The following is a 25,574-nucleotide window of genomic DNA, read 5'->3' on the forward strand; positions in this document are numbered from 1 at the left end:
GTGATGCTGTGTGGTCATTTAAAATGGGTGAGTTAAGCTGATAGGCTCTGCAGCATTAAAGTGGTCTGCAATATGCAAAGAGACATTCATGTCTGGTGAATGTCCAAATAAAATAAAAAAAGAAATATGGTGGTCCAAATCTCCTTATGAAGGAGAGCAGCAATCATCACAGCCTTGTCTCATACGACTGCGTCATCTTTAATTCATATGAGGAACTGTCAAACCATAGGCTAGAAGCAATTAAATTATGTTTGATTCTTTATAGTTAAAATAAAAAAGACCTTTTATGTTGTTTATAAATAAACAGGACTGCATTAAAAATACCTGGTGGCATCACTAGTTTTTCCTCCCCAAAGAAACACTCCATAAAGCCATGCTTTTGCTTGTGTTCTGCTTATTTGATTATCTTGGCTTAGAAAAAGGAGATGTGTTCCATTTCTAAATCTACAGCTGAATCACTTTAGTATCACTAACGATGAAGCAGCTACGATATCTCTATCGTAAAAGTATTATGAGAGATAAATTTGCTGATAGAGGCCATGTGATTTCTTTAGTGGCAATCACTATTTGCACTTCCCTCCTGTGTCTGCAAACATAAAAGAACAAACCACAGTAAAAAGCAGTGCAGGTATACCACACAGGAACAGAAGCTTTGGATCTAAACTGGGCAAACCAGGCCCTTTCTGAGCGCACCGAACCACCAAGACCTGCTAAGAAATTCAGGTGACCGGCACAGATAAAAAAAAAAAAAGGCCAAAAATGTCACCAGGTACGATCGCTAGGATTTCACCTGCAGCACGCCGTAAGGGTTATTCAAGCCTTTGGACTTGTGTTAAGTTTTAGCAGGCGAAAACCCCAGCGCACCGAGGAAGAACCCTGCGTGAGGAGAGCTGCGGGCCTCCTTCTGCCCAAAGGGTGCTCGCTGCCTTTTCCCTCGCCATTTCACGCCGGCTCCGCCCGTCCCGTCCCGTCCCGCTTCCTCCCTTCCCCTCCATCACCGAACACCCACTTCGGCCCTTTTTTGACTTCAGCCCCCGCCAGCCGGAACGCACCGGCCGCGAAACGTACCTCACAAAAACTCTGAAAATAATAAAAAAAAAGCCCAGAACCGGTGTGTTTCTGAGGAAATCTGCGTACCCGCTAACCCTACGTGCGCGTGGAACCCCTCCCGTTACTCTGACGTGAAAGACTACAACCGTATAACCCCCCCACACACACACACACCCCGCGGCAGACGCCTCAGCGGGAAGAGGCATGAACCCCTGAGGGGAAGAGGGTGGGGAAAGGCGTGCCTGCGCATGCGCACGACGGGACACGGCTTGGTTGTGTGGTTTTGGTTTTTTTTTGTTTTGTTTTGTTTTTTTTTTTAATGGAGGAAGCGGCCCTCGCGGTTTGAATCGCTGGGGCTGCCGGGAGGAAGAAAGCGGTCCGGCCGTTCGGCGGGAGCTGGTCCCGACAGAGCGCACGGCGGCCTGCAGCGGGCCTGCCGCCGCGGCCTCGGGAGCCGGGGGTGGCCCGGAGCGCGCCCTTCGCCGCCGGTCCCCGGTGGGGCGGGCGGCGGAGGCCTCGTCCGCCCGTTGCCAGGCGGTGGCCGCCCGCGGAGGAGTCGGCCCGCTTCCTCCTGAGGAGAACGCAGCGCCGGGGAGGGGTCGCGGCGGCGTCGAGTGGGGTCCCGGTGTCCCCCTCTCCTGCCGGGATGCTGGTGGCGTGCGGCATGCAGCGGTGTCACCAGGAGGCGCTGAAGAAGAACCGGGTGGCGCTGGCGAAGCAGCTGGTTTTAAAGGAGTTGCTGGAGCACTTGATAGAGAAGGACGTCGTCACCGCGGAGATGGTGGAGACCATACAGGTACGCGGTGCGGGCGTGCGGGTCGTACTCGACGGCACTTGCTTTCTGGCTGAGCTCAGTGTCGCTCCTGGTGGTGGCAGCACGGTAAAACCCGTAGAATCGTTTAGGTTGGAAAAGACCTTCAAGGTCGTCGAGCCCAACCATCATCTGTGCCCACTAAACCACGTTATGGAGTACCTTGTCTATGCGCTTTTTGAATACCTGCAGGGATGGTGACTCGACCGCTTCCCTGGGCAGCCTATTCCAATGTCCAACAACCCTCTCTGTAAAGAAATTTTTCCTAATATCCAACCTAAACCTCCATTGCCGCAACTTGAGGCCATTTCCTCTCGTCCTATCTCCAGTCACCTGACAGAAGAGACCAGCACCCACCTCACTACAACCCCCCCTTTCAGGCAGTTGTAGAGAGCGATAAGGTCTCCCCTCAGCCTCCTCTCCTCCAGACTAAACCGCCCCAGCTCCCTCAGCCACTCCGCATAAGACTGCGTGTTACCCGCATGTTTTAATGGGATTTCATTGGGAGAACAGGGTTTGCTTGCAACAGGCAGGAGGACTGCAAGCTGCTTTTGGCAATACAGGTTTTGTCTGAGATTTACTAAGTCCTTGGCTCACGTACTGGTACGTAGTCATGGGAGGCTGCGCTTCGTGAGGCAGGTGGTGTCTTCCAGTCCTTTGTTGTCATTTTGTGCCTCTCTGTTTTTCCATTTGTAGAAGCAGGAATAATACCTATTTCCAAAAGAATACTGTGAAAGTAAGTTAATGAATATATTGTAAACCAGCTTGTCGTGGCACCTTTCACTGGAAGAATTTGTACTTCATATATGTTTTTGTAAATTGCTTGAAGAACCTTACGTGATCCAAGACTTACTCTTGGATGACGAATGCTGTTTGCAGGTTCTTGTCACTTTTCCTGAGCAGTGGGTACTATGAAGAGAAGTCATTGGAAATAGCTTGGGATTGCTCCCAGAGATATGGTAATGTACCGAAGACTGTGCAGGATGGAGATACAGGTCTTCAAAGAGCAAGCAAACTGGGAAGGAAGTGAATGATGGTGCATGTCAAGTGCATCTCGGGACTCAAGTAAGCAATTGAGGGACTTCTTAGTCCCTTAGTAAGGTTGATGGTCCTGTCACAAGAACAGATGCTGAAAAAGAGAATTATGAGCTATTTACTCCAAAATAGTCTTTTTGGCAAAATGCTGCTGTAGTTAAGAAGTATTAAACTGAGACAGAGGGGAAGACGACTAAGGGAATCTTCCCCTCTGGGTGTAATTGGGTATAAGGAGATGCAACAATACTTAATAATGGATTATCAGTAAGGAGAAAGGTGTTATGATGGATAAGTCGGGTAAATAGTAATAGCTTAGTGGAAAAATAGTGCCTAATACAACATACACATATAACTAAGAGCTTAAATGTATGTAAAGAACTATAGCAGCCTGAGCAAGAGAACAAAGTGACTTGAACTACTGTTGCAGGGTATGAATCTGGAAATTGCACCAAAAATACAAATATGGCAGGGATAGGAGGAAAGCATTCACAACTGGAACAGTAGTACTGCAAAGTATGCTTTGTACTAGAAGGATGGAAATGAAGGGAATGTTTGCAGGATAGTACTAATCAGAACAGTGCTGTGGATAAACAAAAAGTAACGTGCATAAAGAAAAAAATCACTTGAGTCAAAACCACTTTGTCTTAGCTTTCATTTTCCTATAGTAGGTCTGTGAATTTGTAATAGTCTTCCGCTCTCTGCTCAAATGTGAACAAAGGTCTTAGGAGAGCTGTTAGGTAGCCTACCCTTGAAAATGTATTGTGACGCTAATCATCACATACCTTAGTGGACATAGGAGGAGGCAAATGCCACCGTGTCCGATGATAAAACATAGATTTTCCTGGATATTGTAACTGACTGGTTCTATATATCCCCCTGCTCCCCCAAAAAGTCAGGAAATCAAGATCTGGAGAAATGGTTATGTTTTAAATCATCTTGTCTTAAAAGCACAACAATTATACTGGTCCTGTTGGTTTCATTTAAACTAAACAGAAGAATAAAAAAAATGGTTCTGGAAATAGGGCACTTCACTTAAATAAGCTTTTGTAATCTAAGGAAAGTGAAATAAACCAAGGAGCTCAGGGTGATGAAGGAAGGATGAAATTTCTTCAAGTGCGAGATGCTAAACCAGTACTGAAACTTTACCACAAGTAAGAAAAAGGTGGGAGTGGAGGACATTGCAGGAAGAGCCACTGAAGACAAAGGTGCTTGAGCTGGATGAAGAGCTCACAAGGAATATGAAGAGTGAGTAAAGAGTTTACAGGTGTACACTGGAGAAGAGTTAATAAATAGGAGCAGTTTCCTTTGCCCAAAGTGGGGAGAGAGAGTAGGAATTGACAGGAATGAATTTAAATTGGGTCATTCAGAAAGATACTAAGCAATTTGAGTTTTTTTCCATTATACAGTTCTAAGAAAGAATAAAGACAAAAAGATTTGTGTTTCCTGTGTAGCGAAGATGATGTAAATATAATTATCTAGATGAAGGCCTAGAAGAGAGGGATTTTAAACTCGGAGCAAAAATTATAGCATTTTATTAGGTAAAATAAAATTCAGTGTGCTTACAGCAAGATACAAGTATATGGAGCTGGGTATCTTCTGTGGACTAATGGAGGAGTGTCACCAGGAGAAAGGAAGGTATTTTCATACTTCTGGAGAGGCACAGGTGAGATATTACTGTATGCACTTCCAGTCAACAGTGCTCTGAAAGTTGAGGTTTCTGTGGGAGTAGGAAAGGCTACTTGCATTGTCAAGGGGAAGAGGCCACTTATGAGGAGGCTGAGAGAAAGTGGCTTGTTTACTGTAGCAAATTGAGACCGATTTATAGAGAGAAGTTTGATAAATAAGGGAAAGGAAAGGAGAACACTGAAGTCAAGGGACATTGTTGATACAAAAATAAATGCTGTTAATCAGTCATGAGCATTGGATCAACAAGATTTTGCAATATTCTTCCAAACAGTGTGATGGGACAAAAGCCAAACTACTTTTAACACCAAGCTTGATAAACGTTATAAAAGCAGCCAGATGACGTGAAATCTTCTGTAGCAGAGGATTTACACATGTGACTTGAGGCTTTTTTTTTCTGATTTTCCTGTGATTGCAAGCATAGTGTTAGGCCTTGATTCTGTGTAACTCGCCAACCATTTCTTATCATCCACCAAAAGAAGACATCTTAGATCTAAGTGGTAATTCAAGAATTATAGATGAATTCCATGGAATTGATAAAATTTATTTTTGATACCCAGTATTTTAGTACCTGATTTGTTGGTTGTTTTCGATTTCAGGGAAGGCTACTATTGTATAAATTATACAATTTGTTGGCAAATGCCCTGTTAATATTCTAACAATTAGAACTTCTTGAGAATGTTTCACAGTTACATGAATTTCATTTTTGATTGTTAATTTTTCTCATATACTACTGTATATTGCTTCGTTGGTTTAAATGTTACAGTCTACATATGTAGTATCTTTTTGGAATTGATTGTGTATAATAAGTATTTTACTTAATGCTGTCTGAGGGATTTGTGTATCACTACATGAGACTACAAACTATTGGACAGCAGTGGAAGCATGTTCTGGAATTCATGTATTCAATAAGGGGAAGCAGATACTATTCCAACAGTAACTGGAAGTAAAAGTTTAGAGAGAAGAAGGTGTATTACTGTGTGTGGCACGATAGGTGAATTGTTGGCTTGCTGTGTTGTCATATACTCTCCCCCTTGAGCTAATAGGACAGAGGAATGGGAGCGAAATCAACTAGGAAAAGCTATAAAAATGGATCTAGCACAGCTAAGCACAATGATGAAACATTTACATGAAGTAAAAAAAAATTAGTTGTTCTGAAGATTAATTGGAAATTAATTGTGTTGGGGTGTTACTTTGAGTATGGATTTTGCTTTTTCTCTGGATCTAGGCCAAGTCTGGGAGCTTCAGCCAAAATGTGGAATTCCTCAATTTGCTGCCCAAGAGAGGCCCTAATGCCTTCTCGGCCTTCTGTGAAGCTTTACGAGAAACGAAACAACAGCATCTAGAGGCAATGATCTTGAAGACAACATCCAACCTGAGCCATGGGATTGCAAGGGTACAACAGTTTTAAAAAAATAAGATGGATGCACTGCATTTCACATTGGATTTGGGCACGAAGTGATCTTTTTTGAAATGGGAAAAAAGAAAAATTGTTTATAAAGGACAGGATGGGGGTTTGTTGCAAATTGAAACTTGTAGTAGCTTTAGTAAAAGCAGAGGGGAAGGAATTTGGGAAGAAGAGAATTTTCACACAGGGTCACAAGATGGTAGAGGTTGGAAGGGACGTCTGGAGGTCATCTGGTCCAAACCCTCCGCTCAAGCAGTATCACCTTGAGCAGGTTGCTCAGGTCTATGTCCAGACAGCTTTTGAATATCTCCAAGGATGGAGACTCCACAAACTCTCTGGGCAGCCTGCTCCAGTGCTTGGTCATCACCCTCACAGTGGAAGTGTGTTTCCTGATGTTCAGAGGAAACCTTGTGAGTCTGTTGAGGAGAGAGAGACTTTTCTTTCTTTATTTTGTTATTTGTATTTTTACCTTTTTACTATCTGCAGTTGTTAGTGTTGGACTAGAAGAAGAATTTAGCAAAGAGTCAATATTCTTAGTGCATTGACAAGGATGGAAATTGGCAGTAAACGTATTTTATATGAAGGAAGGAAGCCCAGATATTTTTGAAGAGAGATGTTCCCTTACTAAAATGTAGGATTTATTAGACTACCCTTTCCACTTTTTTGTTTTCATTTGTGCTTTACTATACAAACAATGACATCTTGAAAGCAAACAGAAAGATAGGAGTTGCTGGACAAATCAATTTTTGGCAAAAATGAGGAGGATATGATGACTTCAGTGTAAGGCTTCCAAACTGGGGATTTGGGTAGAAGTAGAGATGAGCAAAGAAGGGAAGGAATTTTGCATTGACAGAAAATGCTGCTGCTATTTTGTCATGATGTTTCATTTGGATGTGAACCATAACGTTATTTTTTTAATTCACATATATGTGTATGTAAATGCATGTATCTTTGTACCATGACACCTACAGGCTTATAGTGTAGAGAAAAAAAATAACTGGTTTATGCTACTCTTTTTCATGGATTTATTGGATGTCTTGTAGCTTGAACACTGTTATGGATCAAATCTTCCAGTCTCTGCCAGCGAGTCATCCAATTCAAAGAGACCACGCTGGGTTGGTGAGTCGCACGTGACATCGTGAATACTTGATTGGCTATCTGGTTGATTGCTTCTAATGTCTTAATACTCTCTTAATTCAATTCTAGCAATAAGCTTGCCACCACTTTGCTCATCCCAGGAATACAAAACTTGACAGTGAACTGACTATATTATGATCAGATGCAAGAAACAGAATTAGGCTAGAAAATAAAAGTGAAATAGCATATTGGAAGAGAGAACCCAATCAGTTTCTAGTCAGCTTCATTTATTCTTACAGGAAATTTTGTTGCTTAAACACTACATGTCACTAAAATTTTAGATGTTTCAAAGATATTCTTCTTTAAGATTTCTAATAGAGTTTAGTTGAACTAGAGCTGTGAAAAGATACTGATTTGGGGCAGTATTCCTTAACTTAGACTTCCTTCTTAGCAAGTAAGTTTAAGTACGAGGCCTTATATATATTACATGGACCCAACACAGATTTCTATAGCTTCTGTTGAGTGCAGCAAATCAGCTTTTCTTTAGCAGGCATTTGTGACTTAAATCAGGGAACTAGTTGTTGGTGTGAATCTCCTTGCTAGTCTTTATGTTGCCTCTGGTAATGCCTGGAGTACTCCTGTTCCCTAACCACAGCTTTAACTGTGTGCTGGTTACTAAGCGCTCTCTCTCTCTGGTGTTAAAGAACAAGTGTCTAGATTTTGAAGGGCTTTTTAACTTAGGTGCAAAGGTTTTAGGGTTGGGTTGGTTTTTTAGAACGTATGTTTCTCCAACCAGGAGAGCCATTCCTCAAAAGGCCGAAAAAGGATTTCAGAGGATATCATGAATGTCATTAGCTCCGTTTCTTCAGGACAGGGGAGTGAGTGTTTGTCTGCAAATGGCATATAGTTGATGATCATTCCTCTCATCTGCTGTTATTGAGGAAAGGGTTGTTCGGAAGCAGATAAACAAAAAAAGGCATTGCACTTTATGGAAGTTAGAAACATCTAGTTTGATCACTTATGCATGTGTTCAGCAAAAAATAATTGTATCCAGTGAGCATGGGAGGCCTTTTATGAAAGGAAAAGCACTATTCTGTTTAATATTTCTAGCAATGGTTTGTCTGCCTAACTGTGAAAGGAGTAACATACGGTACAAAATGACAGAAAGCACATGGCTCTAATTTTAGATGAGAATTCTGTTTTCATACTCTCCAGAACCAAATTTACTAGGCCTTAGATAAGGCTAACCCACACACAAGACAAAAAAAAAAATTGCCAATTAAAATTATAAAAAAATAAGCATACCATTCCAGTACTTTCATTTTTTTCTGCTGTGTTTCATTGTGTGTCTGTAGTCCCTGATCAAGCAAAATTTTTAGAGGTATGAATAGTATAATACAGGAATATGCCTAAGACCACATAGTTCAGAATTTGCAAGTTACTACCTTAATGGAGAGGCTTTGTAGTTGGAATTTCTTCTTATTATTGATATGTTTGTTTTGCACAGAACCAATGGAACATTCCCTGGATAATGGAGATGGTCCCCCGATTCCTCCAGTGAAGTACTGCACTCCTGAATTTTATCATGATCATCGGCACTTGGTAAGTAGTTGACAGAGAAAATCTCCTTAAGATGGGAAAGATGTGAGGAGTTTGGATATATCAGCTGAACACATGCTACTTAAAACTGCTTCAAAACACATGCTTTATTGGGATACAAATCAGTGTTGTACTATTTGTGTAACTGAAAGGTGTTACCAGTCAAGTTTGATTTGACATAGTTTCGTTTACAAGCATCCAGAAATTCTGAGAAGTTCTGTAACTCTGTACAAATCCCTGTCTCTTGAAGAGCTTCGTGAAATGCCTTCTGTTCTGTTGCTCTGTGTAAGCTGTCAGTATTACTGCCTCATATTTATTTGCATCCTCATCTCCTTCTGTGTGATGACACACCCTATAAATGACTGTAAGGTACTAGAACTGTGTTTCGACTAGTAGTCACAGTCTTGGCTGTTTTAATTGCCAGCTGTACCTGGAAGAGTCTCTTCAGGCTCAAGAACCAGATTAGGATTCTGTGCTGGATAGTACTGGGTAGAACAACCTGAATTTCTAATCTGCAGCATTTGAAGTTATGTAGGTAGTCTAATTACCTTTTTGTTTATGCTTGTAAAGCATAGATTGTGGTGGGGAGGGTTTAAGGAAAAAAATCATTTCATATAATAAGGCAGATGCTTTACGAGGGTTACACAATGTGCTAACACTTAACACTTCTGTCACAGGCTCTGTGTTCAGCAAAACTGATTTTTTTTTTTTTTTAAATTAACTGTCTGTTGGGGAGACCTAATTAGATAGCATCAGTGTAAGCTTGACTTGGCTCCTTTTACATCTGTGGCTGGATACACCTGATTTGATATGCCTCTTATTAAATTTCACTTCCAATTTACAGGAGTTTACTATTCATTTGTTGTTGTTATAGTGGGAGGGACAGAGGGAACTTAATTTGAAGACACCCCTTTTAAATTAGTTCTTTCCATTAGCCTTTTTTGCCAGCCAGATAACTTTCAGGATTAGTGACTGACAGTCCTTTGCTGTTACAATTCCACTTACATGCTATTTTACATGTCTGTTTGCTTCCAACAGCAATTAAGAAATGTTAGCCAAATTTTACGTAGTGCTGTCCTAAGGTCATCGATGGGGATGATGGAAATATACGGGGCCATGCTGGGGTGAGGGTGGGGAAGGGGAGAAAAGTTAGCAAGACCTAATTCACAGTTTGAAATGTATAAGTTGTGTTTCTTTTAAAATGAGAAATAAAGCAAGCTAGTATAACATCTTAATAGTAGTGTTGTAGGATCATCAGTTGTGGAGGCTTGCAAATACAGTTGTCCTTGGACCCTTTGCAATACAAACATTTGTTTTATTTAATTAAAAAAAATAATAAATCACAACTTCGACCTCTGCTGGTTTTGTGCCTTCTCAATCAAGAAATCCTGCATATCATATCAAGTTAGTAGGTAGGGCTTGCTGTTCTACCTTAACACTATTATATCTTTGTGTAGTCTAAATTTATCAATTTTAAATCTTCTTCTCAGGCATATAAACTGATATCAGAGCCCCGAGGCTTAGCACTTATTCTCAGCAACATCCATTTCAGCAGTGAGAAGGACTTGGAGTATCGTGCAGGGGGAGATGTGGACTGTACTTCCCTGGAGATGCTTTTTAAGCATCTTGGGTACCAAGTGACTGTCTTTCATGATCAAACTGCACAGGTAAGGGGGATAGATCCCAGTACTTCACAACCAGTATGGATGAGAGTTTGTAACTGTTACATAAACATCTTAAGAGGTTCCCTTTGGTATAACTAAGCTTGAACAGGAAGATGTGAGTGGTCACTTATGCATAGAAAATAAGCCTAAATGGCACGATGTCTGCTCACATGCTGACAAATATGAAGAAGCTTGGAAGACAGAGGACTTAAGGATGCAAAGTAGGGTCATGAAGGACCACAAGAGATACTACTCTAGTCTGACTGTAGTGCAAGGTACAAGAATTTCTAGGCCACATCTGGCATGTGTGTTAAAACCACAAATAAGTCTTCAGTTTACTCTAGATAGACTTTTCCAGTGTTCTGCTATCTTAAAAGTTAAACTTTGCAAATATTTGACCTAGTCTTTGCAAGTGTAAGTGATGTTTTCATGTCCTTTCACTGATTGAGTCAATTGCCATCCTATTTATCAGTCTTCTAAGTATCTAAGCAGTTAAATACCACTCTTTCAGTCTTTGCATTGCTAGAGAAGTGGCTGTGGTTCACTTAGGAAAATTGGTAATGTTCCTTGACTGACTGAATCAAGTCACTCTCTTTCCCTAGGAATGCAATTTCTGCCTTCTCCAGCCTCATCTGTTCTTCATCCTTTTAAATCCCTATGAAACCAAATGTTACAGAACCTGTTAAAGAGCATTTTATTCAAGAAGGCAGCTTTTGCAACATTATAATAAGACTTTTGCACCTGCCATGTTGTCAGAGTTCCTAAAGTTTTCCACTTTAAATTGTTATTGTGTTTTGATCACTAGTGTTTGAATGCCTGACATACCAGAGTATGTATCTGTTAAGTTGCTCCAAAATCCCAGCCAGATTCAAGTGTCACTGTAAAACCTCTATAAAATATCAGTTGGTTTCTCCTGTATTTAATCCATATGTACCAATTCAGATACCTGCTGCATCCCCCTTTGGCCCAAGTGTTTCCTTCTTCACAGTGTTATACTTAGGACTGAATGTTACATAAAAGAACAAGAACATTTTGCTGTTTTTTTATGGAACACATGTCTTTAATCCTGTAAATTTGATGTATGTAGGGTTTATTTCATGACAGGAGGACTGTTTGTATTTTTCCCTGTATATTGACTCACTTTCCCTGTGCAAGTCTGGAAAGCATTAAACATTCATTTTTTTTCTCTCTTCCAGGAGATGCAGAATTCATTGGAAAGATTCTCTAAGCTGCCAGATCATCGGGATGTGGATTCCTGCATTGTAGCTTTACTTTCCCACGGTGTGGAGGGTGGGGTTTATGGCAGTGATGGCAAACTACTGCAGGTATATTGCCGTGTCCTGATACGTTGTTTTAGGTTAAGTCTTGGAAAGTAACAATGGAAAGAGGGAAAAAAAAAGTTAAAAAAAAAAAAAAAAAAGTGAAGTGATGGGAGACTGAGGATTCACATTTTTTGAAAAGGCGAAGATAAGGGCTTGTGGGGAGAAAAAGGCAGGGGGCTGTCTGTGAGAGGTCTGTAAGGTAAAGAATGGCATAGAAATACGGCAAGTAGGAGAAGTTACTTCATTCTCCTTCATGTACAATTACTAGGTAAAGTGCGTGAACTTGAACTACTAGGAGCTGGGGGAGGGGGTGGGAAAGGGATGTGTTTGTCACACAGTGAGTTTGGAGATAAAGGAGAAAATATCAAGACTGGAGAGTAATAACCAAAATACAGGGAAGCAAGGTGAGACTGGATTTGGCTCACGGAAGGCTGCAGTGAAGAATACTTATCATCTTTCTTCTCTCAGTTGCAGGAGGCTTTCCGGCTCTTTGATAATGCAAACTGTCCAAATCTCCAGAATAAGCCCAAAATGTTCTTTATTCAGGCCTGCCGGGGAGGTGAGTACCCGAATACTAAAAGCCATGTATTTGGCATGCCATTAAGGCTCATTTTACACGCATACACACCCTCACATTCAACTTGCTGTCAACTCTCCTCTTTGCTTCTCTCAGGTGTAAGTGGGACCCATATTCACCTCCCTCTGCCCTGCTGCTGCCACTGCATCTGTTGCTCTGTAAGTGTCTTTTGCTCTGCATGAGGCGTGTGCATTGACTTGCAGACCCCAGAGCACCTTAGTGATATGAAGCTCTATCGTATCCCACTCATATATTGAGGCTTTCTCTTGCTATGCCTGCAGTAGGGGGAGTGGGGCATACGGTGCATCAAATTGCAGCACAGCATGGAGTGGTACACTAGCACTGGAGTCTTGCCTGAGGTCCTGTCTTTCTCTTGATCCTGGATGTGTTGTCTCTCTTGTGTTGTCATCTCTTGAGCTATCGAAGTTGGCTCTGAGTCTTTTTTTTTTCTTTTTTTTCCCTTTACACTATCCTGTTTTCAACCTTCAAATGACCTTTCCTTACATCCTTTTCCACATACTATTATAGAATTCTGACATACTATTGTACAGAATTCTTTTCTTGGTTGTCATAGACTTGTTCTTTTTCCACTCTTTCTGTTCCTTTTTTTTTAAAAAAAAAAATTCTGCTTTTCTTTCTCTCTCCTTTTGTAGCTAAACACATGTCTGTAACTAACTACCTTTCAAATCTGCTAATGACCAAATTTTTCCTTAAAGTGCTTGGACTTTTTGGGATTGCTGTGAAACTGCAGATACTTCAAAGAGAAGTTCTGTCTTAGAAAGCTTTGTTTTTTTCCCATGCAATAGAGAAGTTTTTTGAGCGTGTGTGCCTTTTCCCGTTCTTTTCCCTTGTTCCTTGCAATTTCTTTTTCATTTTTAGCAGAGCTTTGTAGTTTGTCCTCTAGCCAAGAAGATGTTTCATTCACCTGTTTTTTTTAACCTCTCTTTTAAACCTTGATTAATAGTTGGAGGGGAAAGCTAGTTACAAAGTAATTGAGCTGTGAACCAAAATGTGTACCTTTTCATGTTAGCATTCAAAGGTTAGACTAGCCAATACAAATTTTTTTCAAAAGCAGCGTTTAAAAGACTGTGTAAATAGTGTGGACAACTTGAGCTTAGTAGTCAATCTCTCTATGCCATGCAAGTTTGCTGGAGCCAGTTGAAACAAAATGAGAAATGCATAGGTTATTTTTTCCCTAAGTTTATGTGATCGGCCTTATCTCTCTTCTATTAATGACACATTAAAAAATGTAGATAAAGAAGAGTTGGTACAGTTTACTTCCAAAGGGTCTTTGGCAGGAGTCTACTAAGGAATTGAAGTAGTCCACCTACAGTCATGGATCAAAAACCAGTGGCAACAGAAAGCAATGGGAAAAGACAAATAGTCAGATTTCACTATGACATAAAATGAGACTTTGAAGCTGCTTAACATCTCTAGTTAATATAGTAGTTGATCCAGAAAAGTGAAGAACTGTGGTAAATAATGGCAATTAGGTAGTTAGCAGTTATTTAAATCAATTGGGAAAACAGTTATCTGGGAGCTTCAGTAAAATTTAAACAGATTGGATCAATCTGGGTGGCAGTTATTGGTGATATAAATTAGAGATTAAGTATGCAGAGGAATATCCTGATAGGGTTAGTGCTTTACACTTTTTAGTTATGTTGGTAAGTTGACTGAAATGGTGTTTGAAGACAAATGCATGAGGAAGGCACATAATTCTGGAGCTTTAATCAAAAAGGTTTTGACTTTATACATTATGGATGATGCCAGTGTGAATAATACAGCTTGACTGGAAAATTACCTGAGTCTTGTCTGAAATAACATACGCTGTGAATGGTACACTAAATTTTTAGGAAGAAGAGAACTAAAAAGATTTGGAGAAGTGTGATAATAGACATGAAAAAAGTGTGGTTAAAAACAGAAAAAATTGCATTGCTACCTTAAAGAGATGATGAATGGACTTGATGGAAGTAATGATGAAATTTTAAGCTATGGAGCCTTAATTATAGGCTATATCTAGCCTGTCAGATAATCACACCCCTCCCACTGCTGCTTGCATTTTGGAGGAAAAAACCAATGTTACTGACTTATGAACTGACCATTTCCTGTGCATAATTATGAGATGGCACCAGTGCCACTGCCTGTAAAAATGTTAGAAATCCAAATACATTTCTTAGGCACAACCTGGCAACAAAAACCTGGAGCCATCATAACAAGAAGGCCCCTGAAGTGGACGCTTATGCCCTCTAAGACTAGAATCTGACCCATTCTGTTAGGAAGTAAGTAGCATAGTAGATTCTCATCTTAGAACAAAAGAACAAAAGGGCAAAATTATATAGAAAACCTGTAAAACGTAGTTTTATTTTTTATACAGCATAGCTGGACTATTAAAGTTATTACCACTAAGGAGTTAATCTAGATTACAATGGAAGCTCTGCATCTTGTGAACAACCAGTTGAGAATATCTACACTTGTCATAATACGTACTAATGAATCCTGGAAAGGACATTAAATGTTCTCTAGGTTTTAAACTAAACTCTGTACTGGACTTCTCTCTCTTGTGTTTGGGGTCAAATTATTTTATATTTTACTATTGCACAATTTATGCTTTTGATTGAAACAAGTGATATTATAGTCAGGATTTAGAACTAGGTCATATATTTTGTCCATGTTTTCTTGATGTCTTGGAGGTAGAGCTTAGCAAATAAAATTATGGCTCTCATTTGAGTTCTGCAATAAGTAGGTAGTTAGTACTCCAAACTGGACTAGACATTTTTGGACATTTCTAAGGTAGGTAAAAGTGGAAAATAGAAACTTTTAGGGCTAGGCATCAAATCCTTCCATGCATGATGAAGAACTATCAGAATCTTCTTTGCTTTCTGGTTATCCCATGATCTGGAAAGGAGATGGGGAGAAAATGGGATATAGGAAAGGAGAGGGGAGAAAATCAGTCAGCAGGCGGACTAACAGTCACGTTAGGTTGAGCAAGTTCAGCGCTTGTTGGTATCTGCATTAGTTTGTGCAGAAGAGCTTTCAGATGAGTTTTAGAAATAGCTGAAAAAACTTAAAGTTCATGCAAAAGCTTTCTGCTTGACAGCAGTTCTGCCATTGCTGACCAGAGCCCAAAACTAAGGAAGTACAGGAAAACTACATCCAGTATTTCAGGATAATTTCTTCTCTTCTCTCTTCTCCCCCTCCTTGTTTATTGCCCCCTCCCAGACGAGACAGACCGGGGAGTGGATCAAAGAGATGGGAAAGAATGGTCAGATTCCCCAGGCTGTGAGGAAAGTGATGCAAACAAGGAAGAAAATCTCAAGCTGCGTCTGCCTACATGCTCTGATATGATCTGTGGATATGCTTGTCTGAAAGGTACTGGGGGAAGACCCTAATTGTTAGGGCATAAGGAGGTTTTATGTGTCTGTGTTCCCCAGAAACTTCATCATAATACACACTTTCTTCTCAGGCACCGCAGCCATGCGAAACACCAAGCGTGGATCCTGGTATATTGAGGCTCTCACCTCTGTGTTTGCAGAGGACTCCAGAGACACTCATGTAGCTGACATGTTGGTGAAGGTGAGCTGGAGTGTCTTTCCCACACTTAACCTAGTTTCTGTAGAGCCTTCCAGTGCTTCAAATTGCTAGGATTAATCTACTATTAAAGCAATTGTTCTTGCCTTGTTTATAGCAAAATTATTATTTCTTTTCCCATTTTTATATATATATACAGTTCCACAGCAGTTTAACAAAAGTAAAAATGCTGTTTCTTTGACTCCTTTCATTTCACTTGTGCAGTCGCATGGTGAACTTAAGGGAAGAATTAATCTGGCTTGCTAAGAATTACTTTTTTTAAACAGAATAATCTATAAGTACAGAAAGCAATGACATTTTTCTTCTGTCTTCTTAATTCTTCCAGTCACTTTATTATTTTTTTTAATCTCGCCTCTAGGTGAATAGGCAAATCAAGCAACGGGAAGGTTATGCCCCAGGCACAGAATTTCACCGCTGCAAGGAAATGTCAGAATATTGTAGCACGCTCTGTCGGGACCTTTACCTGTTTCCTGGCTACCTGCCAGGAAAATAACCCTGCCAACTCTGTTGGAAGAGAGATACTGCCAAAGCTGAACTTTGAGTATGGGCGTCTATGTTTTCATTCTTATGGGCTGTGACATCAGATGCAGAAGCAAGGAATGCTTTTTATATCTGGCCAGTCCAATTCTTGATGTCCTTTTTCTAAAATAATATGGCAACTCTTTTTTTAATCTGATTCAGTTCAGGGTTTAAAATTCTAATATCCTGACTTATTCCATGTATATAGAAATTGATGGAAAGAAGATCAGTACTGGAACTGGGAAGAAGTGGGAACATCCTTTGGAAGGAGCAAAGTGAATGTGAAAAGGGAAACAGACTATTCATTTTTATTTTTTTTTTTTTAAAGTTAAGCCTTTCTGAAGGGAAGATTACTCATACAATGCTACTTATCTTATGCTTGTATTTTAAAATTTTTAAGTATTTTTCCGCCTGGTTCTTCATGCAGGAGTCAGCTCCAGTGCACATTAGAAAAGGGCTTCCTTGTGAAGGAGAATCCTTCCCCTCTCTAAAATGGAAGGTTATAGTTTTCAGTACTTGGCACTTTCTTATCCATCTTGATCACTTAAAAGTCTGTTTTTGCACATTCCTTCTGTAGCCAAGTTATCAAGAGAACTACAAAATATCCCAGGTTATCAACAAAACAAATAGAGATCCAGGACTTCTGATACAGACAAATAAGCCTCCATAAACTGCCCCAGAAATAATTTTGAATCTAGAAATTCTAGATTAGCTCCCCTTAGTCCCAAGAGTGAACAGCTGCATATAATATTACTTTTGAGGAATTTGTTTGCCATAGTACCTGTGTGTCACAACAAGCATAGCATTCAATCCACCAGCTTCTCAGGAGTCTATAAATTGTACTGTACAACTGAATACGTGAAACCCTACAGCCTTGTACAGAAGGCTCTTTTGTCTTTTGTTTAATTAACAAAAATATTCAAGGCAGCTCTTTACAGTCTAAGCGTGTTGCTTGGATTATTTATCACTGCAGTGTTTCCCTTTTAAGAGGGAAGAGTTTCACATTATTACCCTGTTATGTGAGTTTTCTTTCTTCAGCCATGATCATTTAAAGCTATTTGTTTAGCTAATATTGTTTGCAAAGTGTCATTTCAACTGGTCAATAAGAAATGTTGTGGCATAATCCATCACTTCTTTTGGAAATTTCCTACACAGTGTCTTCATGCTGTAATTTGTCTCTTGCTTGTGTCCTGTTGCAGTTACTCCTATTTGATGTGACGTGGGAGATAGGCGTTGTTCTCTTTTTGTGGTAAAGCCTAAATCCTGATATACTGGGTTACGTATGGACTACAGTCTGTTCACTTGTAGTGAAGAAGTCTTGATCTCCATTTTGTAGCAGGAAGTTGGCATAGTTCCTGGCTTACTCTTTTTATTTAAGTGTGGCTTTTAAAATATTTTTTCAGGATAGAATTATGAATAGGAAGCACAAAGAGATATGGAGGGAGGCTGGAAAATTAGGCATGTGCTTTTTTTATTGTTCTGCCTAGGGAAATGAAGGCTGTGTTGCCTCCAGCTGACAAAGGTGCAGCATTAATACGTGTCTTGCACTTACCTTACACCCAACATGATAAACGGAACACGGATCATACTTGCCAATTGGTGCCTTACTCTGAAGTTTAAGATACCAGTTTAGGGGCTGTTGTACCTCCCTGGAGTATAAACACTTTCTTTCTGAGTGGTCCCTCTTTGAAATGGTGCAATATTTTACAGATATGTATATTGATGAAGCAATCCACTCTGATGGATTTAGGTGTGTGTAGGATTGCATCAAGTTGAATCACTGCCACTTTTGTATATTCTATTTGTATACTTGTATTTTACTGCCTTGAGGAATCAAAATAAAGAATTCTTGTTTGATTAATCTGTGCAGTATCCTCCATTTGGAGAGTTATACCAATGGAGCTTCTATATAAAGAGAATTTAGTGTAATTTCTTGAGGTAGTACCTCCCAGAGGCACTTCTGAACTCTCAGGCAGAAGCCTGCTACTTGCTAGCTGCAAGCAATATGGGCTGCTTGTAAATTTTGGTAACAACTGGGCTAAACCAAAGTTAATGCGTTAGTAAAGAGATATGAGGCAGAACCACCAAGTAGGAGGGTGATGTTGTGTTTCAGCATATAAAGTATTTAGATTGGGAAAATCGTGGGCTTGGTGTTCTTGAAGGAAAAGTTGGTGCCAAAATGAAGGGTTCCTGAAAAAAAGGAGTCTTGCAAGGAGGAAGGGCCCAGAAGGAAGGTGAATATACCAGCTGGAGGAAAGACCCTGGAAGTGGGGGAAGATCCAGGGGATCAGAGAGCTGCATGGAGACGAATGCCAGGGGGTGCCCAGAGGCCGTGACCTATAATGCCCAAGTCTGGTAACTGGGAGCAGCTGTACAGCACAGAACCAACACAACTTTCTGCTCCACCTTCACAGATGAGCAATGATCTCGCTGCTAGGAAGGGAAGCTGAGACCCAAGTAATGCACCTGGGAGAAAGCCAGTGAGTGAAAGCCAGTGTGAAATAAGAAGGTAAAAGCTCTGTTCTCAGTAATTAGAAAATAATCCCTAGTATCCATATCCACTGGAGGTTGCCATTTACTCCGTTTCATAGTGACACCTAGAAGGGCGTTCCCTGTCTTCCAAGTTCTCTTTTTATTGCAAAAGTACATTGTTTTTTCAGTAATACCAAATTCTGGTACAGGAAATCTAGTAGTAGTAGTATTAGCAGTGGAATTACCACCAGCTACCCATGCAAAAAGTGTTTCTAGTAGTCCAGAAGATGAAGTAAACAAAATGTTTATATTTTCAGAGAAATAAGTTTTGAGCTACTAGCATAGTTTAAGGAATGACTTTCATAGCTGGGATAGCAGCAAAGTGTTATAACTGGTTCATATTTTGGCTTGAAACCAAAAGAATAATAAGGTCAAAAGTTTTGTGGGATGGGGAGTGAAAACAGTGAACAGGATGTAGACAAGTATTTTACAAGTCTTGAGTTGCAGAAAAATCATTGTATTGATTAATAGAACAAAATTCAGTAAATGAATACAATTGTAGTAATTCCAAACTTTGTTTCCCTGTTTGCTATTATGAGAAGTAATAGATACTCAAAGGATTTGGCTTTGTAAAAATAGTCATTGACCCCCTTAAAAATTAGGATGTACAGAATGGTACGGAAAGTGGGCATGCTTTCCAAAACGTGAAAAGATTTGGCTAAGCGTCTGTAAAATATCTTATAAAATTCATGCCAGGCTGAGACTCCTAACATACACTATACTTGTGTTGTGCAATGTGTTCTTACCCTTGTCTTCAGGGTATAAGAATTCTTCACTATATCAAACCACTAAATTATTAAGTTAGGAGAAGGAAATGCAAGAAAAGCAGATATTGTTATGTAATAGATCATCTTCATTACATAGTGATGTCATCAGCGTATGCATACAGAATACGATTTCTTTAAAAGGAAGGGAATGAAAGAATCTCTGGAGAAGTTATAATCGACCATTGTCACAGGATCAGCAGCCTTGGTAAGGCTATTTCACTAGGAATGAGTACTAATCCTATTCAGTGCAATTCGGCCTAGTGTTGCTGCTTTTGCCAATACTACTTGTAGAATTCTGTCTTGCAAAGGTCTGGTATTCTTTTCTTTCCATTCATCTGCATTTGGTACCTTGTTTATGGTCACTGTTCTGTATAACTTAGTGTCCAGACTGTATTTCTGCATAAACTGTTATGCCTGTGTGCACAAATTCTTAAGATGACATCTTCTGTAATTCACGACATCTTTCAAAGAGCTCAGAGTTGTATTCAGGCTTCTCTAACTTAAGAAAAATAACTGGAATTGCTGTGATTTAGGCTGTTGATTTTTTTTTTTCCTTTGTCACTCCTAAAAGTTCTGATTTTCAGCTGCAAAATAAGGAGAAACAGTAACACCTCCCATAGAAACGATGCTTTGACAAAGGTGAGCATCATGCTGCACTGAGGCAGCATAGGCTTAAATTTTCTAAATTGATTTTACACAGAAATAAACAGTTAAGGGATGTTATAAACTGCCACTGCCTCTAGCAGCTCTGTGGCTTGCGTATTTCTCTGGCCGAGCCCAGAAATCCCAGGCTTTCTGTCCCAGCCCCGTGGCTGTAGCTGCAGATTTTCCGTTTGCAGGTTCAAACAGTAGGAAGGCTGAGCGTGCATCTCGGAAACAGACACGTGTATGGAGGATGCTGACACGGCCGGCTCCGTAGCCTGCAACAGCTAAGGCACTGCCATCAGCAGCACCTAGCTTCAGTGCTACCAGGACTCAAAAGCAGAAATGCAGCCAGCCACCTCCCCTTTCTCCTCTTTGCCGGTAAGGATTGATGTTTGGTAGTGAAAGCACTTGCAGCCCCGCTCTCCAGATTCACAAGCACATTCATGGATCCATTGAGTACCCAGAGAGCATGGCCCCTCTGCCTCTTCCATACTCCTGCCCGTATCTTGAGCCTTCTTATCTGCTCCGTGGGTCTGCTACCTGCTGGTTAGTCCAGCTTGATGCTTGCTGGCAAACAGAGGTGCTCACACGCTTGTCCCACAGGCGCCCCACACTTGGGGTTCCCACTGAACACCTATTACCCCTGACTGGACCCAGGGCTTCCTGCTTGCTGGTTAGTCCAGACTGAAGTTTCCCACCAAATTACATGCACGCATCCCAGGTTTGGGGAAGAAACAGACATTCCTGCCAGCAGCTACAGCCCTGCTCCAGCTGCTGGTGCTGAGCCCTCCCCATCTCGCCTTGCTCGCGCCAGTCCCCTCAGCAGCTAAGCATGCTGGTCCCGTCCTAGATGCTGGAGCAGACACTGGCCCGCTCCTCTTGCTGGCACCACAGGCCTGGGGTGCCTACAGCCCTGGTCTGACTTCAGTTGCTGGCACTGAGTCCCCTCACGTGGGTCTGAACTGTAGCTGATGCTCCGGCCACCCAATGAGATGATCCAGAGAGCTATGGCTGCTCCAGCTGCTGGTGCTCAGACCCCCCCTTGCTCCAGTTGTTGGCCCCAGAGCCCCCACACCCCGGTCTAACTGCAGCTGCTGACCCCAAATTCACTCATGCCAGTCTCACCAGAGGCTGGCATCTCAGCCTTACAGCACTCAGGTACATGGGATAGTGAGATTTCGTGGAAAGATAGTTGAGGATTTGATAAGAAGCTAGGACAGACTCTGGTGATTAGGAGCAGCACTCAGTCAGACAAGCACACTGACCAGCCTTGGATTTCAGAAAACCATCCCCTTTCTGTCTGTTCCCCACATGGTTCCTCCCCAACCCTTTTTCTCAACAAGCATTGCAGTCCCACAGACCCAGTTCAAGTATCTCAAATCCTTATGTTCCTTGTTTCCCCCTTCTTACTAGTGACAAAGTCCAGGCTGGTCCTCTCCAAAGCTGTGCCTGTAGTTTCTTAATGGCTCATCAAACAGTGACTGGGAGACGTTTGGTCTTTTGCATGATCTCTGTTATCCCTTATCTCTCAGGTCTGGGTCTCTGTGTGGTTTTGTTTACGGCTTTCCCCTTTCTCTATCATCACCTTCTGGATTGAAAAGGTCCTTGACTGGATAACCTTAATAAAGGAGATCCTTTCACATACCCTTACATAACCCATCTTTATTTAGTGGGGGAAGCAGCTTAGGAAGTCATGATGTTGCCCTAAGTAACTGTCTGCTTTGCCTAGATATAGAATTTATCAGTTTCCCTGACTGAAAAGCTTTACAGATAACGGGGGTGGGGGGGAAGCAAAAAAAAAAAAAAGGCAGGTGTCTGTGAAAAGAGCTGTGGCCTGTAATATCTGGTCCATTCCCCACAGACCTCTGGGCTTGCTGCTGCCTCAGGATACAGTAGCTATGACTCAGCTGAGGACATGGCAGCTACCACAGCTGCTCAGTGCCCTGTTTTTCAAGGCAGTAGCCCAGAGCAGCACCCTGATTTTGCCCTTTCTACCCTATTAGTTCCTCTTTGCTTTTCTTGTGCCAACGGCCCAGAACACACAGAAGGGCAGGAGGTACGACCTCCTTATTTTGCACCCTTACTGATGTTCCAGGATCTTCAACATCCCATGAACCCCTCCTGGCTGTGCTGTTGAGCAGCTTTGACTGGTTTTAGGTATAATAAATCTGGTTAAGCATAGCTTTTTTGTTGTCTTCTATATTCCTATGTAATTTCTAGTCAGAGATTAAGAAAAAAACCTCCAACATTAACACAAGAGGAAAATATAAGATCTTTTCCAGGTAGTTCTCAGGAATGAAATTATGTGTATTTAAATGTTAGAATATGCATTCTTTTGGTGTATCTATCACAAAATGTTTCAAAACTTGAAATTCACTTCTGAGGATGATGGGAAAAAATTAGAAAGAAAATGGAAAAAAGAATCCTTAAGAGTTGAAGCCTCATGAAGAGTCCTGCACCTGGGGAGGAGGAATCCCATGCACCAGTATATGCTGGGGGCCACCCAGCTGGGAAGCAGCTTGGCAGAAAAGGACCTGGGGGACCTAGTGGACACCAAGTTGAACAGGAGACAGCAACGTGCCCTTGCCACAAAGAAGGGAAATGGTATCCTGGGCTGCATTAGGAGGAACGTTGCCAGCAGATCAGATCAAGGGAGGTGATCCTTCCCTTCTACTCAGCTCTGGCAAGGTTGCACCTGGAGTCCTGGCTCCACTTCTGGGCTCCTCTGTGCAAGGGAGATCTGGAGATACCGGAGAGAGGCCAACAACAGGCCACAAAGATGATGGTGGGACTGGAGCATCTCTCCTTTAAGGAAAGGCTGAGGGAGCTGGGACTGTTCAGCCTGGAGAAGAGAAGGCTCAAGGCAATCTGATCAATGCGTATGAATACCTGAAGGGAGGGGTATAAAGAGGACTGAGCCAGGCTCTTCTCCGTAGTGTTCAGTGACAGGTCAAGAGGCGATGGGCACAAACTGGAATAGAGGACATTTCCTCTGAACGTCAGGAAACATACTTTTATGGTGAGGGTGACGACCAAGCACTGGAGGAAGTTGCCCAGGGAGGTTGCAGAGTCTCCATCCTTGGAGATATTCAAAAGCCATCTGGACACGGTCCTGGCAACCAGCTCTAGGTGGCCCTGCTTTGAGTAGGGGGTTTGGACCAGATGACCTCCAGAGCTCCCTTCCAACATCAACCTTTCTGTGATTCTGTATGAAAAAGATACTGAATGTTGGTTACACCAGTGGATGAAGGTTCATGAAGGTACAAAGACTGTGAGGAAGGCTGTTTATTTGTGGTGAGGTATTGAGACCAGGGAATTGGCAATATTGGGTATGCTTTAAGAAAAGTTATGTTAAATGTGAGGACACCATGTAATTTATATAAGGAACAGTCTTCCAATGCCTGCTAGCAGAACTTGCCCTCTCAGGTGCTGACACTTCACAAAGTTGTCCCTGAAACAGGTTGTAGGAATAATCCTGCTCAAGTTGCAGGGTGGTTCTCTTGTCTCTAATTTTGCTAATTTTTTATCCCCATCCTCTTCTTCCCTAGTCTCTTTCTGACATCAGCCCCCATTCCTTCTATGGTCCCACATTGTTGACCCCTTCCAAATGCAGTGAAGAGTGATATTGCCTGAGAGAGGAAAGGGAAACCTTACCTCCTGTTAATTTACTGAGCTGTCCTGGTGCCAGGGCAGCAGAGAGTGAGGTATTAAAGCGGGGAAGCGGCTGCTGTGTCCAAGCACAGACTGAACAGGAGGGGGCAGGGAGTCTCTGGTTACACTCTCCCTTGCTGTCCCCTCACCAGTAACCTTCTCTCGCAGGGTGCTCCGTGGGATTTTAGCTGGAGCCTTCCGTCTTTTTCACTCCATGATTTTGCTGGGGAGAGCAGACGGGAAGACATTGCCCTGAACAACCCCGACTCCACCGGACATTCTCTCTGGGGATATGACTGGGGATGCCTCTCCAACAAAAGCGTTCCGATACCAGCAAACTCTGGTGAGTACAATACCTGCAGGAGGACAGAATGTTTCTTACACGATAGCTGTTCCCTTCTCTGCTTAAGGGGTGAATGCTTACTTTGCCTGCAAATAGCCCTCCCTGTTTGCCTTAGGAAGAATCTGTGAGAGTTCTGCCTGAGCACATGCCCCAGTAGTGTCTTCCTCCAAGAGAGAATGAGGCCATATTCTCCTTTCTCAGTATGAAAATGGGAATTGTTCCTAATCCCCATGGGTGAAAAATTTACATCACTGAATTCACCAGACAAGGAGGAAAATGCTGGAGAGACTCAGGGCTGAGTCTATAAGGACGCCTGGTCTGCAGAGCTGTATAGAAATGCAACTGCTGGTTGGGAATGGGTTTCCTTTTTCTAGACAACCACAGACAAAACTCTGAAACCTCTCCCTGCCCTTTGCTACACGTCCCAGAAGATGTGGTTAGGATTCTGCCATGCTGGGTGTTAACAGGTGCTGTGAGAGCACAGAGCATGTTGCTCTATGGCATCTTTTTGAGCCATCCCAGTGGGGTCTTGCACTGCTTTGTTTTGTAGCTATTTGGATGCAGGCTGTTGCCCCACCTTCTGGTTTAAGTACTTGAAGAGATTACTGCCAACTAGGAGAACTGAGATTTATTGCATCTCATGAGTCCTCACACTTCTCTGGACAAGCTGAGGTAGCAGTTTGTACTGTATCTAAAAAGTCCCTTCCTTTGGCCACTGAAGTGCGAATTAGCATCATACACTCTAAATTGCCTAAGGAACAGCATGAATGGGATCCCAAGCTCTAAAAATGAATGGTGGCCTGTTTGTACCTGAGCATGCAAAGTTTTGGTAGCAGTGTTTGGAGACAAATAAGACTGTGTTGGAGCTGAGGAAAACATGAAATCTCATCTTCTTTCAGCTACTGCAAAGAAAGATGGAGAGACTTTTTATGGAAGCTCGAACACCTAGTTTACTAAGAGGGATGTATGGTTGCCTTTGGGAACAGAGGTGCCTGAGGTGTAGACCAGGAGAGTACCTTTCAGTCCAACATTTTCTGCTGCTGAGCCCTGCTCTTGTGTATGACATAGTGCCTTACAGATGAATGAAGAATTGTACGATCTTCAGTGTGACCATATAGCCCTTTATGACCAAAAGCTTGATTTCAAATCCAGACTTATGTAATGAATGTAAATTTCTTAGTGCTCCGCATAGGTACCTCACAAGCACGCACCCTCAGCTCAATAGGGTTTTGCTAAGGATGCTATTTATCACTTGTTGAGTATTAACTTTGCTGAAGGAGCAGATCTTTACAGTGGAAAATAT

The 25,574-nt window shown here is 41.7% G+C and overlaps 1 protein-coding gene across 3 annotated transcripts; it reads left to right on the forward strand.

Annotated features, from left to right (window-relative positions):
- Window positions 1-1,375: 1,375 nt before the first annotated feature.
- CASP2 (caspase 2) lies at window positions 1,376-24,225 on the forward strand. Of its 3 annotated transcripts, XR_007509026.1 has the most exons (12): window positions 1,378-1,846; window positions 5,808-5,975; window positions 7,031-7,106; window positions 8,572-8,666; window positions 10,154-10,330; window positions 11,524-11,652; window positions 12,118-12,208; window positions 15,446-15,595; window positions 15,690-15,799; window positions 16,173-18,842; window positions 20,472-20,655; window positions 24,097-24,225. XR_007509026.1 is itself a non-coding variant. In XM_049824416.1 (10 exons), the coding sequence occupies exons 1-9, from the start codon at window positions 1,697-1,699 to the stop codon at window positions 15,569-15,571; spliced, it is 1,074 nt and encodes a 357-aa protein (XP_049680373.1). In that variant the 5' UTR covers window positions 1,376-1,696; the 3' UTR covers window positions 15,572-15,595; window positions 15,690-15,794. The 3 variants fall into 3 exon arrangements, 2 of the variants coding, with proteins under 2 accessions (XP_049680373.1, XP_049680372.1); XM_049824416.1 differs by lacking the exons at window positions 16,173-18,842; window positions 20,472-20,655; window positions 24,097-24,225 and adding an exon at window positions 12,323-12,384 and having other exon boundaries at window positions 1,376-1,846; window positions 15,690-15,794; XM_049824415.1 differs by lacking the exons at window positions 20,472-20,655; window positions 24,097-24,225 and having other exon boundaries at window positions 16,173-19,254.
- Window positions 24,226-25,574: the final 1,349 nt, after the last annotated feature.

The sequence above is a fragment of the Accipiter gentilis genome, chromosome 21 (genome assembly GCF_929443795.1).
Source record: "Accipiter gentilis chromosome 21, bAccGen1.1, whole genome shotgun sequence".
Taxonomy (NCBI): Eukaryota; Metazoa; Chordata; class Aves; order Accipitriformes; family Accipitridae; genus Astur; species Astur gentilis.

Coding starts and splice junctions, on each gene's coding strand:
- CASP2 (XM_049824415.1), top strand. CDS start 1,697: ATGCTGGTGGCGTGCGGCATGCAGCGGTGTCACCAGGAGGCGCTGAAG. Junction 7,107..8,571: donor AAAGAGACCACGCTGGGTTG/GTGAGTCGCACG, acceptor TGTTTTGCACAG/AACCAATGGAACATTCCCTG. Junction 8,667..10,153: donor ATCATGATCATCGGCACTTG/GTAAGTAGTTGA, acceptor TCTTCTTCTCAG/GCATATAAACTGATATCAGA.